This window comes from Denticeps clupeoides, chromosome 18 (genome assembly GCF_900700375.1).
Source record: "Denticeps clupeoides chromosome 18, fDenClu1.1, whole genome shotgun sequence".
In the NCBI taxonomy this organism is placed as follows: domain Eukaryota; kingdom Metazoa; phylum Chordata; class Actinopteri; order Clupeiformes; family Denticipitidae; genus Denticeps; species Denticeps clupeoides.
In genome coordinates, this window is record NC_041724.1 from 7,273,074 (window position 1) to 7,290,587 (window position 17,514).

The window sequence follows — 17,514 nt, forward strand, 5'->3', positions numbered from 1 at the left end:
TGTGTTCCCGGTTCTTTTAGAACCCCGGCAAAAATTCGAGCTTTTATCTGTCTTAGTGAGCCCTGAAAGAACATTGGTGAAGCACGATTCTTCATCTCTTTTCTTCTGTTTTCTTTTTCCTTTTTTGTATACTCTTATACAATCGAAATTTAAATTTTAGGTCCCACATTCGCAAAAGAGCGATAAGAACCAATGCTTCTTTACAAGAATTTAAGCGCAGGAAACTGTACTGCTTAAATGCACTGCTCTTTCAAGACATTATTACAAGAAAGGCTCAGAAATATTAAAAAAAAAATGTTACTGACAGGTTGTGGAAGAGTAAAATACAACTGATGCAGCTGAAATAACCAATTCTTGCCTTTGTCACAGCGGCACAGATTCACTGGCTCCTATTCAGACAGACTTTTGGAAATCATTTCATGCAGCGTACCAAACACACACCTGAAATGTCTTGATGTGAATATTATATTATATTATATTAAATTATATTATATTGCAGTCTGTTACATTTGTTTTATGTATTTCTAAAACTCTTTCGTAACAAAATGTGTAAAGACACGCGTCAGTCAGACATGAAGGTAGCAAGTCCTGCAAAATAGTAGCAACTTACTTCATGAAGGCGCGCGCGTTCAACGGCGGACGCGCATGCGCGAGTTCGAATCCGAGCGCCGTGGCGCGTTTTTCACTTCCTGGTGTGAACAGGGTGCGACGCCGCGCTCCGGGTCTCCTGAAAATGGTCGAGGGTCCGGGCTGCGCGCTGAACGGAGAGAAGCTGCGAGCCAGGGTTCGGAAAGGACAAACTGTCGTAGATGTACGAGAGGCGGGACCGGCGACTCCTGTAAGTGGAAGAAAGAAAGTGAAGGGATTGTCGTTGTGAAACGCTGCAGCACACCACACTGTGACACAACGTAATGTTTCCTCTGCTTTAACTATAACACCTGGTTGAGCAGTGGGCAACCATGACAGGCGCCCGGGGAGCTTTACTCAGTGGCACCTCGGCTGATCGGGATTCGAACCCACAACCTTCTGATTACGGGGCCGCTTCATTAACCGCTAGGCCACCACTGCACCAAAGGGGTGTTTCTGCCCGGTTTTCGTCACGAGCTATGAAGCAAAAGTCTAAAAAGGTTTTTTTTTCTTCCAGATTTCTAGATTCATATCTTGCACCCAAACCACGAAATTTGACCAAGAAATTTCCATAAGCAAAGATCGACAAAGATCGATGCCGCCCGAATGGTCAATATTGTCTCTGATACTGAGTCATCATATCTGTGTTCACATCTGTGGCACATTCTGTGTTTGTTTATATATATATATATATATATATATATATATATATATATATATATATATTTTTTTTTATTCTCATATTGCATGTCCAGACTAATAACAACAGAGGGTCCTTCCAGATCTTCAGTGGGTGCAGCTTCACAGGAGTGGAGACTCTGGGAAAAGAGCTGTTCTTGTACTTTGGGCAGAGAGCACTGAGGTAAGTTTGTGGGTCCAAAATATCGATGCCAAGTTGGTATTAGTATCAGATTGATACTAACACGATGGTATCTATATTTTTGCTATTCTACTTTCAGTACCACGTTTCAGTACCTCACACATTATTGTGACCCAGCGGTATCACAGAAAGGGGCATCCCCAGCCTGTTTGGTGCTCCGTTCTAGATCAATATCGCCGATATCTCGCTGGTATCTCACATCGCTAGTTGTGGGTTCATGGACCTCTCGGGCCATGGGCAGCCATGGAGGTGCCCAGGGAGCAGTGTGTGGGGATGGTGCTTTTGCTAAGTGGCACCTCAGTGGCACCTTGGATCAGAATTCGCCACACCCCCCACGCTGCGTGTGGCCGTTATGCGCTTCAGCATCTCACCCCTTCAGTAAGTTTGAACTTGTTCTTCGACAGGATTCACTTCGGAATGAACGGGTCCATGCGGATCAACCCCACAGACCAGACGGGCAGTCCGCCATCGCTCGTGGTCCAGCTCGCTGACGACACTGTCTACTTTTATGACTCCACTGTGGAAATCAGGTTAGAAGCACATTACAGATTCGGCACCCATTCATTTGTGCTTTTAATAATCGTAGATGGAGGCAATTTGCAGCCGAAGGCGCGGTGCGGGAGCGAGTCCCGAGCCTCGCCTGTAATCATTGCACATAAAAGGCACACGTCCATTTAGCTCGCAAGGCGGGAAGGGGGGGGGTGCGTCTTGTTGAATGTCACGCCGCGCTGTGTCAAACCGCAGGGTGACGGAGGACTGCGAGCAGAGAGCGAGAGAAATGCGGGGCCTTGATGTTTGCTCTGCCAAGTTCAGCTTCCCCCGAGCAGAGGAGGCGGTGAGCAGGCAGGGCGGACGTATGCTGTGTGATGTGCTGCTGGACCAGGCCGTGCTCCCCGGCGTCGGCAACATCATCAAGAACGAGGCTCTCTTCGACAGCGGCCTGCATCCAGCCGTCAAAGTAATGGCCACCGTCTTCTCGTAATTTTATTTTATTTTTTATCATTTTGCACTAAAAAAAGGAGGCTGATACACACAGAATTCCATAATAAGCATATTTACAGATTCTGCTTACAAAGAGCTTTTAAACATTAGAACCTAAACACAAGAAAAACATGAGATTCTGGGGCTTTATGGCCTAGTAATATAGCAAAAAAAAATTCACCATATGTCCGTGCAGCTATAGAACATTCATTCACTGTCAATTACTTCATCATAAAGCTGCGAGGCAGTTGTGAATACTCACTCTCACTCACTGTCCTTAACCCTTTAGTACTGTAACTCAGGGTCGGAGTCTGTGCGGGGGTGGGGGGGGGGCACACACACACACCATTCTTTCACACACTCACACCTACAGACAATTCAGAGTTTCCAAACTACTTGGTGTTCATGCCTTTGGATGGTGGGAGGAGACCTGAGGACGGGAAAGAGCATCGATCTCGGATGCGTGAGGCCACGGCACCAACCAGCTCGCCACCCGACTGGCCCCCTGCGGTGAATAATGTCGGTCTTCATCGTACGGCTTATAGTTGATAGAATCGGACACGATTAATCCACAATATATTTCCTCGAACTAAAAGAGGCTCCGTGCTACAGCGCAGGCGGCGCCACAATTTAGGGACAGCGTGGCTTCTCGGTGGACGTTTACCTGACAGCGTACTTCTGCATCAGTGCCTGACTAGGCTGATATCTAAAAAAAAAAAATCTGCTCTGAATTTGTTCCCCGCAGGTTGAATGGCTCACCGCAGAACAGGTCCGCCATCTGGTAAAAATGACACGGGATTTCACGCTGCTGTTTTATAAGGTACGGGCTTTACTTCCCCAAATCCGTCGCAGCAGAATTCCTGCCGGAGACGGGAGGCAGATGGAGGTCCCATTTGCACCTGCTGTTGAAGTCTGTGCTCGATCGGTTGTCAGACAGGTGTAGAACACGCATTAAAACCTGGTCGCGAGCGGGCATTAAGGCGCACAAACCGACGGAGACTGTTTGCATCCTCTGAGGCCGTTTTCCTTTTCCTTGAACAATAATCCAGGAACAAACTCTTTAAAAATTGGAGAGAGTTGATACGTGCCGAAAAAAAAAAAGCCAAACCTTGTATTGTGATATATTAACACTGTCAAAAATACATTTGCATTTGAAGGCACGTGATAGACCTAATTTCTAATGTGATGAATATCACTTGAATAATAATTTTAGGGATCTTCAGTGAAAAGTTTGCAAATGTTTCTTAATTCTGCAAGTAAATTATATGTGGTATAGCTCCACATATACTGGATCAATAGAAAGAAAGGTATGACACACACATCCGTGAAGGGGCAGTGGTGGCCCAGCGTATAAGGAAGCGGACCCGTAATCGGTGGGTTGCGGGTTCGAATCCTCTACCGCCAAGGCGCCACTGATGGGTTAAAAGAAAGGGACACATTTCGCTGCGTGCACTGTATGCTGTGTATCACAATGACAATCGTTTCACTTTTTAAAGTATTATGATTGGCAAAATCTCATTGATCTAAAATATGAATATCATGCTTGAACCGACCCTTGCTGTCTTTCATTTATTATGGTGTGTGTAATAGACTTACCTGGGACCTGAAATCAAGTAACTTTTACTTTATACAGTACAGGCCAATAGTTTGGACACACCTTCTCTTTCAGTGTACTTTCTTTATTTTCATGACCATTTACGTTGGTAGATTCTCACTGAAGGCATCAAAACTATGAATGAACACATGTGGAGTTATGTACTTAACAAAAAGTGGAGACCTGGCCTCCACAGTCACTGGACCTGAACCCAATCCAGATGGTTTGGGGTGAGCTGGACCGCAGAGTGAAGAAAAACGGGCCAACAAGTGCTAAACACCTCTGGGAACTCCTTCAAGACTGTTGGAAAAGCATTTCAGGTGACGACCTCTTGAAGCTCATTGAGAGAATGCCAAGAGTGTGCAAAGCAGCAATCAGAGCAAAGGAACTAGAATATAAAACATGTTTTCAGTTATTTCACCTTTTTTTTGTTAAGTACATAACTCCACATGTGTTCATTCATAGTTTTGATGCCTTCAGTGAGAATCTACCAACGTAAATGGTCATAAAAATAAAGAAAACACATTGAATGAGAAGGTGTGTCTAAACTTTTGGCCTGAACTATATGTACTGTATTACCTTGCTAAATTACCAATAACCTTATGAGTTACTGTCATTACGCTGACTCAGTAAGTTATTATGAGTATGAATGAGTTGAGGACAGGCAGGCTGCTGCTGCTGGAATCGCTTCAGGCTTTAATGGCAGATGCGAACATGTGGGCAGAGCAGGGCTTACTGTCTCTTCAGATGGGGAGAAAGGCTCTCTGCGGCAGCAGCAAATGGGATCTCCCTGCTTCAGAGCAGGAGGGCGGCCTGAACCGGCCTGTTGCAGTAGGCTTAGTGAGGATGATTCCGAACGTCCTGACGCCCTCCCCGGCTTTTTTCTGTTTCGTTCCGCAGTGCCGTAAAAGCGGCGCCGCCTTGCACAAACATTATAAGGTCTACAGGCGTCCTCGGTGCGGGCAATGTGGCGGGAACATCACAGCGTGCCGCCTCGGAGTCAACAGCCGGATGACGTACTTCTGCCGGCACTGCCAGAGCGGGGACCCGAGCCAGGTCAACATCGGGTAACGGAAGCGCACACAAGCCGACGCGCGTTTCCTTTCCCCCGGTTTATTAACCAGTGAATCCACCAGATTCAGAAGTATAAAACAATTAAAAATACACCATATACGAAGAAAAGCAAATAGTACATTGTTAGATAATAACGTGTCTCGGCGGGTGAGGAAGCAGACTTGTAACTGAAGGGCTGCGGGGTCAAATCCCGAACCGCCAAGGTGCCACTGTGTCGCAGTAGTAGCCTAGTGGGTAAACGCACTTGCCTGTGAACCACAAGTCACCGGTTCAAACCCCACTTACTACCATTGCGTCCCTGAGCAAGACACCTGTCCCCCGGGCGCCTTTCATGGCTGCCCACCGCTGACTAAGGGTGACGGTTAAACGGGTTGTGCGCACACGATGACAAAAACAATCACTTTCACGTATGGCAGCCGCAACGTGTGCGCATACGTTTATTTTATTTCTGTACATGTCGTCTTTTGAGAATGACTTGGTTCCTGTGCCAGGATCAGTGGAACCCGCGACGTCGGACTGGCCCGCGCCCCGCTGCTGCACGCGGCTTGCTCGGCGCTGCCAGCAGAAATGGGTCATTGCGTGTTTTCGGAAGCATCGCTTGCAGGTTCGAGGTTTAGAAGCTGGATTGCACCGTATGGCAAGCGTTGTGTGAAAGCCATCGACGTTGCCAGCGTGGGTGAGGCGGCACCGGTGAGCTTTCTCCACCCTAACCCTAACCCCTCGCGTCTGACTGCCAGTGCATTCAAATCCCCACATGTAAAAGAAGGCGAAAAAGTCAAGTTCCAAAGACTGTATATTTTGCCCATCTGCATCGGCAGATACTCAAAGTTAAGTGACTAGGGAGGACAAGACACCCCTGCTGATCAGTTTGGGCTTTGGTGTAAAACCGACTGAAGATGAGCGTTCACCTCGGTCGTGGTTGACAGTGGACTCTGCTCTGAAAGCGAGATGCTGTCTGGTAAAGAAGAGAGAGCTCATCACGAGGAGGTCTTGTTCCTGTCAGAGGCTGAAGTGTCTGGCAGTGAGAAGTGTGATTTTTCTACTAATGATCTCCACCGCGACCTGGTTGTCTGGTTTTAGGCACTTGTGTCCATGTTTGTGCAGTGTTTGTGGACTCTGTTGTGTGTTGTGTTGTTCTGACTGTCGTGGCTCGGATTCGTGTTTATGTGGACAGGTGGGTGCACACACTCTGCTACATTTATGCCCGACGCACACAGTGGTGGGTAAACACACTACATTCACATACAGTACAGGCCAAAAGTGGAGACAAAAAGTGGAGACCTGACCTCCAGTCACTGGACCTGAACCCAATCGAGATGGTTTGGGGTGAGCTGGACCGCAGAGTGAAGGCAAAGGGGCCAACAAGTGCTAAACATCTCTGGGAACTCCTTCAAGACTGTTGGAAAAGCATTTCAGGTGACGACCTCTTGAAGCTCATCGAGAGAATGCCAAGAGTGTACAAAGCAGTAATCAGAGCAAAGAAACTAGAATATAAAACATGTTTTCAGTTATTTCACCTTTTTTGGTTAAGTACATAACTCCACATGTGTTCATTCATAGTTTTGATGCCTTCAGTGAGAATCTACCAACGTAAATGGTCATGAAAATAAAGAAAACTCATTGAATGAGAAGGTGTGTCCAAACTTTTGGCCTGTACTGTACATCGGTCACTTTATTTTTTAGAAACAAGCAGAAGTACATGTCATTCTGTCATCCATGGTAAATGTCCAGTCATTAACACCAGTTGGTGTTAAAATTGTACTTTTAACAGCTGAACTACAGTGATGGTATTTCTAATAAAGTGGTCAATAATGTGAGAGTAACTTTATTGACATTTCAGGACTACTAAATGCAATTATTTCAATGTACTCGAATCAGCATTCATTTGATCTCCCTGTACAGCAAACTCCCAAGCAGAAACAGTCTGATCAGCTGGGCTTACCATGGAGATACATCAAACAGCGATCTGGTGGCAAAAAGGGAGGAGGAGGAGTGGGCCTGTAACCTCTGCACTCTGATCAATCGACCAATCAGCAAGTCCTGTGAGGCATGTCTTACCCCCAGACCAAAAGGTGAGTTTCAGATGTTCTTCTGAACACTTAATCATACTGTATAGTGAAATGCTGTCAAGTGATTGTCATTGTGATACGCTGCAGCACAGCACACAGTGACACATCGAAATGTGTCCATTGATTTTAACCCGTCACCCTTGGTGAGCAGTGGGCAGCCGTGACAGGCGCCTGGGGAGCAGTGTGGGGGGATGGTACCTGTGGCACCTTGAACCGGCAACGTTTTGACAGGTCCATTTCCTTACTCGCTTGGCCAACCACTGCTTTGGCCTCCTTTAGGCCACATCCTTTCTTTTATGTAAAAAAGTGAGTATAGAGTAGGGCTGCACGATTTGGGGAAAAAGACATATTATTGAGATCAATATTGCGATAGCGATATGATAAAGGGCACTTGCTTGTATATCAATGAAAAGTCGCATACAAATTACTAATAGTGAAATGTTTAATTTCAAAGTGAAACATACAAACTACTTATAACAACTTGAAATGCTCAGTGCTTTCAAAATACAATATTCTACAAAATGAAATAATCACAAAAAACTCTTTACCTTACTGTCGAACGACAAACCCTGGTAAGGCTAAACAACTGTTTTGATTATATTTGGCCATTATAAAATCCCGTATTATAGTTCTTACGTTTAACCAAAACGTTGTTTGGAGGCTGACTTAAACACAGGGATGCATAGCTTTGCTGGCTTAGCTAAGGTTAAGATTTGTAAACTGAGGTGAATTTCTTTAGGAAACCTTCAAAGTTTCAGAAAAGTTAACTAAACAGCTAAGAACAGTCTAAATAGTTAATGCCTACGTTTAGCCAAAACGTTGTTTGGAGGCTGACTTGAACACAGGAATGCATAGCTTCGCTAGCTTAGCCTAGCTTAGCTAAGGTTAAGACTTATAAAACGGGATTTTATAATAGCCAAATATATTCAAAACAATTGTCCAGCCTTACCTATGAAATGTAATCCCCCGGGATCTGGTTTGGAGCGTACAGCGGTTTGTACAGCCCCAAGCAGCACAAGAGTGAGGCATTTTTATGCACTTCTCTCCATAGACATGTATATGCGTCACTCCACAGCAGGGCCTATCGCAATATGGCCGCGACGTTGACGTACGATGCAGTTCGTCATGCCGTGTCTACCAATATGTCTCCGAATTAAGTCATGTGACCAAACACATCACATCCGACTCGCAAACTTTGAGAGAATGAGTGATATGTTGTCGATCCAATCCATGTACTAATCATTTAAATCGCACAGACTGACATCGCGATTGCGATTAGATTAATCATGCATTGTATACATTACTACCAGGCCGCACAGTGGCCGCAAGATTCGGAGTTTGAATCCCAGCTTGGACCCTTGTGTGTGGAGTTTGCATTCTCTCCCTGTTGGTACGGGTTTCCTCCGGCCTTCCAAAGGCACGGCCGCTGGGTGAATTGGCAACTCTGAATTGTCTGTAGGTGTGTGAGTGAAATGGTGTGTGCGTCCAGTGTCAGGTCGGGTGCCGGCAGAATTGTATTCATGATGATTTTGTGGACATTTTGCTCAGTAGATGGGTGGCCAGTTCATTTCATTACACTGGCCAATGACTCCACTGCTGGGTGGGGGTGGGGTATCAAACAAGATATCTTGACTCCACTGTGCCACTTTCTCCAATTTCCTACCCCAGTCGCCACCGAGCCCGACCCCGCACCCCCGTCCAGCAGCCTCATCAGGTATCCCTGCCAGTCCTTCTCCAGGCCCCAACGTGAGCTGAAATTGAACCGCAGGGCTGCGTTTGGCGCCGCCACCCTGGTCATCACAGACCTGAGCACCAAGCCCGCCGACATGAGCTCACCGCCGTCCTCCGCCGGCTGCCATCTGAATTCTCTGGCTGTGGACAACAGGCGCCACGGCAGCCAGGAGAAAAAGGGCCGCAACGACTCGACCAAAGAGGGCCGAGCGGCGTCCAAACGAGACCCGCCGGACTCCTGCGACCGGCCGCACAAGAAAATGAGGCTGGATCGCGGCGGCGTGTTTGGGAGCCCCGCCCGCGCAGAGTGAGTGAAATGAGCGAAGTGTTAACGAGACAGAAAGCCTCCTGACGTCACCACATTAGGCTCTGAAGAGCAAGCTTGATCTTTTTTTCTCTTCCTCCGACCAGCACTCCGCAAATGACTTCGTATAAATGTTTTTTTTTTTTTTTATAGTAGTATTATTATTTCAGAATGAGCAGCTTGATTAAGAGTCTCGACACAGAGAAGGCAAACGGCAATCGGTGCTGCAGGGAAAAAGAAGTGGGCTTAATTAAATTAAAATGTGCAAAACATCATCTGACACTCAGATTATTTTTTTTTTTATTATTTTATTAGCGCTGTTCCGCCCACAGCGGCTCAGGGTACCGCCGCCTCTTCTCCGTCGGTCCCACGGTGCGCGTCTCACCGTCGCCCCTGTCTGCTCCGGGTGGTAAACAAGGACGGCGAAAACAGAGGCAGACAATTCTACGCTTGCTCCCTTCCGCGGGAGAAACAGTGCAAGTTCTTTCAGGTGAGAGAAGCAGCCACAAGACACTGACAACGGCGCCGCAAATTAATACGTTCATTGAAAAAAAAAAAAAAAAAACGTTGTGCGGGTCACGATGACCAACCTGACACATTTACAGAGCTGATGCACCAAACACCCTCTCTCTCTCTCTGCTACACAGTGGGCTGATCTGCACTTTCCTGCCTGTAACCATGGGAGACGCTGCCTGATGAGAACGGTGCTGAAATTGGGACCCAACAACGGGCGCAATTTCTACGTTTGCCCTTTAAAACAGGGCAAGCAGTGCGGCTTCTTCCTGTGGGCGGAGCACGGGCCGGGACTAGGCATCCTGCCCGGCTGCTGAAGCAGTCCCCACCACTGGCGTTTCGAGGCCGCCGTGGTTTATCTGGCACGACTTTTGTTTTTACTCCAGTGCACACTTTACTTAACCCCAAAATAACTGGTGCTGTGGCTGCGCTACAGCGGCATCACTGAAGACGAACACGGCAACTGTATTACAGTCATGATACAGCACATGTCTTCAAATATTATTTAAACTGCTATGTTTGTATCGCTCTATCAATAACAAAGTGGGATATTATTTTAATTAATGTGTCTTTCAAAAATACAATAATAAAATTGCTTATTTTTTTAAAAAATCTGGTCTGTGTTGCACAGCAATTTAATTAAAATATATTCCAAAAAATAAAACTGAACCTGACGTTCAGCAGCCTCTAATTTTATTTTCCAAGTGATTAAAAACAGTCCACTTTCTTCTGGATCGGGCTCTCTGTGTGGGGGTTGGACACCATGAACGAGAACTGGCTGAGTCCGGGAACCTTGTTGCATGCAGCACCTGAGGAACAGGTTGATGTTCTTTTGGGTTTGTAAATTACAGCAATTTTAATCACTTCAGCCTTGCCCTCTTATAAAGCGATTAAACAGTGAAATATCCCAGAGATGCATAATTAATAACAATTCTAATGTATTAATGTAGTATAATATAACCTTGAAGCTGGTAGCATAGCTCTGGAAACTATCAAAGCTCAGCCAATTAGATTGCAGAACTGGAAGATACAGCATTTTGCGTCATAGTTCTAGTTCTAAGCAGTCACCACAGGAAGCGATAAAAAAGCAATGATGTGCACAAAATGGACATTGTATTAAAAATTACCTTTGTGGCTGGTGTATTTTAAAAAACACATTAAAAAATCATTGTGAACCCGTTTCTCTATGAGACCCAGCCTGGATATCGGTCAACCCACAATGAGTTTTTTTTTTTTTCTCAAGCCCACCCTGAGTGAAAATGAGGTGCGATTAATCTCTTCACTCGTATCACTCTCTTCATTATTATTACGACCTTCACTAACCAGTCAATTATTTTGCTCATCAATATTAAGAAGAAATGAATAGTGTCTCTGCAGATAGATTTTTTTTTGTGAATCCTGTAGCATGACTACAGCGATCAAACTACACATATATTCCACGTCCTCTCAAGGTTGCTTGTGCACCTTAACTCCATGCTTACCATACATCCCCGTTGTGTTGGCACAGATGATTGCCCCAAAGAATCCTGGGTAGTGCTTCTTGATCCTGGAGAGCGCAGTCTTGCAGGCGCTAGATGGATCCATTCCCGTCCTCATCAGCTCCACAGCCAGGTAACTGCAGGACAGGAGGAAGGCTGCGGCTCACACCCGGCACCGCCGGTGTACCCTGACTTCGTTACGAAATGAATGTCGGCTCACCTGGGGAGGAACCGCATCATGACGTCCCCGTCACCCGTGGCGGCCGCCCCCCCGACCGCGCTGTCTGCATAAGCCCCCGCTCCAGCGATGGGCGAGTCTCCCACACGACTGCAAAATAAGATGGAGGAACCTGGAGTTACTGCAATTGCGGATTTTGAGCCAAACTAAAATTGCGTGCATAATCTGAATTTATACCAATAATGTAATATCATGAAGTTGTTATAATGAACACAGACCCTGGGACTTTGTGATTAGCTCCATTGGTTGATGTCCCAGCAACCACTTGTGCAGAAGGGCCAATCACAATCATTCCTATAGAATAACAGAGATTCATAGGTATTGTATTTCTACAGTTCAAGTACCTCTAATGTTTTTAGAATATTATTTCGAAAAAAAAATTGTATAGTAATTACGAGAGCATAACTAGAAGTCACTCCAGAAAGCCTTTGATTGAATTAGCCAACAAAACTGAAGCCAGGACTTCTTTCGTACCAATGGTGTCATGCGAGCGGATGTCTTTTCTCTCTTGCTGATGCCAGCGTCCTCTCTGCACTTTACTGCCTGGTTTGTATGGGCCACAAGATTTGGTGGGATCTGGAAATACGTTCTGTAAAGCAGAGATCTCATTAAACAGCTTTTCACATCTGTGAGATCTTACACCAATAAACACAGACATATGGTCCGGACAGGAAAAGTTTAGACACTCTTGAAGAGTGCTCCAGGCTGTGGCCCATCTGCTGCTGTACCAGTTTATCAGACACCCACTACTGTGTCCATCAGTGGTCAGTCTCTGGCCAAAGCGCCATAGCTGTGAATAGAGCGAGGGGCCGTTTACACCGCAGGGATGATGGCCATGGGTATGGAGTGGTCTATCACCTAAACATGTCCATACAGCAGCTGTCCTCTGATCAGTGACTGATCACTAAAGAAGGGCTATAAAGTGTGCACATAAGCTATTTCTAATTTGCTGATGTGCACAGATGGTCCTTTGTAGGTTCTAGACCATTGGCCACCATTCCATTATGGAAACTACTTCATTTCGCTCATTTGTTTTTGATGTAGTACCTTTTTTGGCCACAAGGAGTTTTAGAGCGCTATTTAGACCCATGTTCATTTACACCATTTATCAGATGAACTCATCCAGAGCGACTTAGAATCAGTTGTTGCTGGGACAGTCCCCCTGGAGACACTCAGGGTTAAGTGTCTTGCTCAGGGACACAATGGTAGTAAGTGGGGTTTTAACAAATTACTAAAAGGCAAGTGTGTTACATTCTAGGCTAACTGGAACTCTGACCTGAACTCAAGACTTTTGAGGTGTGAGACCATGTCACTTACCACATTTAAATAAATTTTGTTCACACAGCACAGTTCTCATCAGGCTTTAGAAGTGTAATCATGGTTTTTAAAGTGCAAAGGCGCTTATTGCGATACTGAAGTTAAAGCTCCAGGATATGCTTTTCTAATAAAGTTGCCAGGGGTGGTATTTGCTGGAATTGCAGGTTTTAGCATTGAAATCAGAATGTAAATGAAATGTAAATTAGATTTTTAAAGCTATCCTCAAATGGAGAGTGGATAATCATTTTTATATCATGTTGCAAATTCATTTTTTTTCAAGGATTGTTAACAACATCTTTCTCTTTCTTGAGGAGATTTCATGATACACTTGGACAAGTACCCAGACATTTTAATCTTGCTTGGGTATGAATACCACAAGAAATAAATAATGCATTCAGTGTGTTTTGCATCATTTTCCATAGGGCTTTGATTGTGCCAATAGTAACAGCATGTTAGGATCAGCAATCATCCCCCTCATAATGCATGTGATGCATAATTCATATTGGCTTCAAATCATCATGCATATTTTTGGTTGGAGATTAAGTTGATATCTTTCCAAATGTTCTGAGGAATGTTCATGTGAATGGCCATCTAAATCTGGGGTTCCTACGCAGTATGGGCTGGTATGGAATTTCAGTCCTTTCCAGGCGTGGATAAGTATGGAGGGGGAAAAAAATAAAAAAAAGAACTGAAAATGTGGAAAAATATCTCTGCCTCAAGACTACCGGGCCATTCAAACTTGCCTGAACATTTATGAGTTATGCAGAAAATGTATTTGCATAGAAAACTATTTACCATTTTGGTGGCGGGGCAGTACTTAGCGACTGAATTTTGATCTGAATAGGAGAAATAGAAAATTATTACTGATGCATGATGCATTTTGCTGGGCAGTGGTTGCCTAGTGGCTAAGGAACTCGTAACCGGAAGGTTGTGGGTCCAAATCCCAAACAGTAAAGGTTCCGCTGAGGTTCCCCAGGTGCTTCCATGGCTGCCCGCTGCTCACTAAGGCTGTGTATCACAATGACAAAAAATTTACTTTCACTGTAGAAGTGAGACCAGAGTAGGTAGCCAACAAAATGTCTGTTACTGCAAATAGCTAGGTGAGCAGGTGACCTGATCAGCAGAAGGTATAAAAGCATTAAAGGCAACTTAAAGATGAAGTTTCTTTGTAACACTTACGGAGGTTAAAAAGTAAAACAAAGGCCCTGCAAAAGTTTGGACACCCCAGCATTCGGAAATTCTCACAAAACGGGAGGAGGCTGCAGGAAGAAACATTTTCAGGTGATCCTTTCCATAGTTCATAACCTTGGCAGTCTGTAGTTCATAACCTTGGCAGTCTGAAACACCTGAACTAAACTCTCTGAAAGAACTACTAGTGGGCAAAAGAAGCAAGACAGATCAGACTACGGAGTGGTGGTGCACTGTCAGCAGAACCCTTGCCACAAATGTTTGCAGCTGAAGAACATTTTGTAAGCGAGTCTCGAGGACTAAATAAAAACCTGATCTGAAATTAATTATATTCTCACCTTTCTATAATTAGGCTGGCAGTTCTGTCTCAGCCATTCAGCAAACATAGTCATAGATGTGTTGGTTGTGAGGTCTTCAGCAGGGAAACCCATGTTCTCAGCAAATTCAGAGGCTGCAGAACAAAGCAGAAAATACGTTCCATGACAAATTGCAAATAGAAGTGCTGTTTATTTCCTAATCTTCCTTTTTTCATGTATAGTTAAGGAACAGGTTGCCAGGTTTGCTACATCTTGTTTGCTGTGTAAGAACGGTTCTTCTGGTTCGGAGATGGATTTTTGCCTCTTTTTCATGAACCAATCATACCAGACCAGAATGGAATGCTTTAATTAAACCTGTCAGGGTCCCTTATCGTAAGCGGATGAGAAAACAAATAGAACAGCAGCACAAGACATTATTATTAATTATTATTATACTGATAGTTGCTAAGCTATTAAAAAGCACTCACAAATTGAAATTGCACTTACATAAGAACACAAGTCACCACAGGTCACAGGTTCAAACCCCACTTACTACCATCGTGTCCCTGAGCAAGACACTTAACACTGAGGAGGACTGGCCTGTGTAACTACGGATTGTAAGGAACTCTGGATAAGGGCGTCTGGTAAACTGTTTTTAATTGGCCAAAGTAGTACCTGGGTAAGGCAATATGCTTAAGCGCATGTCAGAATCTCTAAACTGTACCTGATTCGCCAACCAGCAGCGTATGAGCAGTGTGCTCCATCACGGCCCGCGCCACACTGATGGCGCTCTTGATCCGCCGCAGGTTTCCCACTGCACCGACCTCCATTGTATCCCTGAACGGATGTACAATGCGGAAGTGTGATGGAAAATTCTTATATTCCTCAAGTTGTGTACCCTTTTGTTTGAGTGTGAATGTGCATCCAGTCGTCTCTTATCGGGGATGTGGATGGAGGCTTGGACAGATCTTAACCTCAACCTTGAGAAAGCAGCTCTGAGCAGTACATCATAGTCATACCCACTTGTTAGGACTTCAGAGGGACCTCTCTTGTCCTTCTGTTTGCCTCAGACCCTTTTTTTGTTGATTAAAGAAAGTCCAGACATCAATCACGTTTTCCCTATGATCTCCTCACAATTTTTTACATCAATATTTGACACAGAAAAAACTACAGTGTCTCTTATATATATATACACTATTATTTTACGAGAACCCAATTTGACCTTAGCAATCTCCATGTAATTTTAGACCTAGAGAAAAGATCATGAAAAAGGCACAATAAAGACAACAATAAATAAGAAATGCTGCGAATCTTCAAAAAGGTAACCGTTAGCTGGACAATAAAAGGTTACCCCACCAAAAATGTATCACAGGGCTCAACTGACATCAGCTACAACTGAACAAAATGATTCTGAATAATTTTGTTACTCTGGTGAAAGCGTTAACTCACCCATTCATGATCATAGCATCAAGGGTGGTCTCTCCTGTCTCATCTGGATGACTCCCATAGCCAACACTCCCATCACACATATCCTGCTCACACCGTGAGCATCCCTTCTCCACGGCATCCAGCGCCGAGCCGCCATCCTTCAGAGCGTTCCATGCTGTGGAGACAATAACAGGACCCTGATTATTACATTTAGGGCATTAATCAGACGTCCTTACCTAGAGCGCATTACCAGTGGGGCAGTGGTGGCCTAGCGTTTAAGGAAGCGGCCCCGTAATCAGAAGGTTGCCGGATCGAATCCCAAGCTGCCAAGGTGCCACTGAGTACAGCACCGTCCCCATACACTGCTTGTGTCACCATGTCCTGTGCTGCAGTGTTTCACAATGACAATCACTTACAATCAGTAGTTACAGTGTCTTGCTCAGGGACGCAATGGTAGTAAGTGGGATTTGAACCTGGGTCTTCTGGTTCATAGGCCACCCATATTACCGCCTATTACCATTTACTTCACCTAGTTATACACCCCTGTGTGACCAGTTGTTGGTCAGACTTTTCCCATGGTATATATAGGCCCTTACTAGACTATAAACCTTGAGTCAAATAGTCCTCATACTTAAATCTTGCCAGTGTGTGACCAATCACAGCAACTTGTATTTTTGTATATTTGTGCAATTTGTATTTTTAGTACTTATTTTTTCCCCAGTGTAATTTGTATATTATGTTAACGACTATTTTATTTATTTGTTATTTAAGTCTGTCTTATTTCCTGTCTTAACTATATGCTTCGCACTGAGTCGACTGCACCTTAAATTGCACTGATCCTTGAGAAGTGACAATGACAGTAAAGGTTTATCTTATCTAACTTATCTAACCAGGCACACAGGTAGTATCAGTCATGTGCTCATTGAAAACATTAACCCACTGGGCAGTGGTGGTAAAGGAAGCGGCCCTGTAATAAGAAGGTTCGAATCCCGATCCGCCAAGGTGCCACTGAGCAAAGCACAGTCACACACTGCACCCTGTGTGCCTTTCATGGCTGCCCACTGCTCACCAAGAGTATTGTGTGTTGCTTTTTTTTTTTTTTTATACCATGCTGAAGCATAAAACTCAAATGTCTACTACATGGGCAAAATCAAGACAGACATACAAATGTAAAGCAATAATATATTAAGAAACTTAGGGTTGTGTGTGCGAGGTCTAATATGCATCCCGAGTACAAATACTAAACCACGCAACGCCACGCATTCACAATTTACATACGTCCAAACCACACAATACCTGCATCAGTGGCACTTTGAAACGGCCAAGTGTTGATTACCAGGGGCAGCACGGCCCTCCCAGGCTGGAGCAAGGGCAGGAAAACAAGGAGGAGAGGCAGGAGAGGCAGGCGTCGCATCTCGGCCGGAGTTACGTGCGAAGCGCCAGTTCCTCTGAAACTTCCTGGTTCCGTCACATGACCGCGCGTGACGCAGAAAAGGGGCGGAGTCGCGGAATTCTGTACCCTGACCTTGTGGGCGGGGCGACAGCGGAACGCATTCCGTCAATCCATGCGTTCGAAAATTATTAAAATAGCAGCTCTGTATAAAACGGCAGTTTTATAGCAGTCAGAGAAGGAAAATCACTTCCTTATTATAAAAAGCTTTCTAGAAAAAGTCACCAAGGCATTTCAAGATAGCTCAATTATGTTCAAAGGCTCAGTTTTTGCTTGCTTTTGTATAATGTTTTTAGTTTTATTGAATTAAGTTTTTATTTCTATCTTACGTACTATTTACACTACA

At 44.8% G+C, this 17,514-nt stretch overlaps 2 protein-coding genes across 2 annotated transcripts; one reads left to right on the plus strand and one right to left on the minus strand.

The window, feature by feature from the left end:
- Nucleotides 1-691: 691 nt before the first annotated feature.
- On the plus strand, nucleotides 692-10,378 carry neil3 (nei-like DNA glycosylase 3). Its single transcript, XM_028960313.1, has 10 exons — nucleotides 692-838; nucleotides 1,383-1,489; nucleotides 1,912-2,037; nucleotides 2,252-2,465; nucleotides 3,234-3,308; nucleotides 4,983-5,149; nucleotides 7,059-7,228; nucleotides 8,894-9,263; nucleotides 9,576-9,750; nucleotides 9,908-10,378. The coding sequence occupies exons 1-10, from the start codon at nucleotides 734-736 to the stop codon at nucleotides 10,088-10,090; spliced, it is 1,692 nt and encodes a 563-aa protein (XP_028816146.1). The 5' UTR covers nucleotides 692-733; the 3' UTR covers nucleotides 10,091-10,378.
- Nucleotides 10,137-17,183, minus strand: aga (aspartylglucosaminidase). Its single transcript, XM_028960314.1, has 9 exons — nucleotides 17,015-17,183; nucleotides 15,740-15,893; nucleotides 15,015-15,127; nucleotides 14,333-14,445; nucleotides 11,964-12,078; nucleotides 11,708-11,783; nucleotides 11,472-11,579; nucleotides 11,255-11,388; nucleotides 10,137-10,582 (listed from the first exon to the last, which is right to left on the minus strand). The coding sequence occupies exons 1-9, from the start codon at nucleotides 17,130-17,132 to the stop codon at nucleotides 10,482-10,484; spliced, it is 1,032 nt and encodes a 343-aa protein (XP_028816147.1). The 5' UTR covers nucleotides 17,133-17,183; the 3' UTR covers nucleotides 10,137-10,481.
- Between the last annotated feature and the right edge of the window lie 331 nt (nucleotides 17,184-17,514).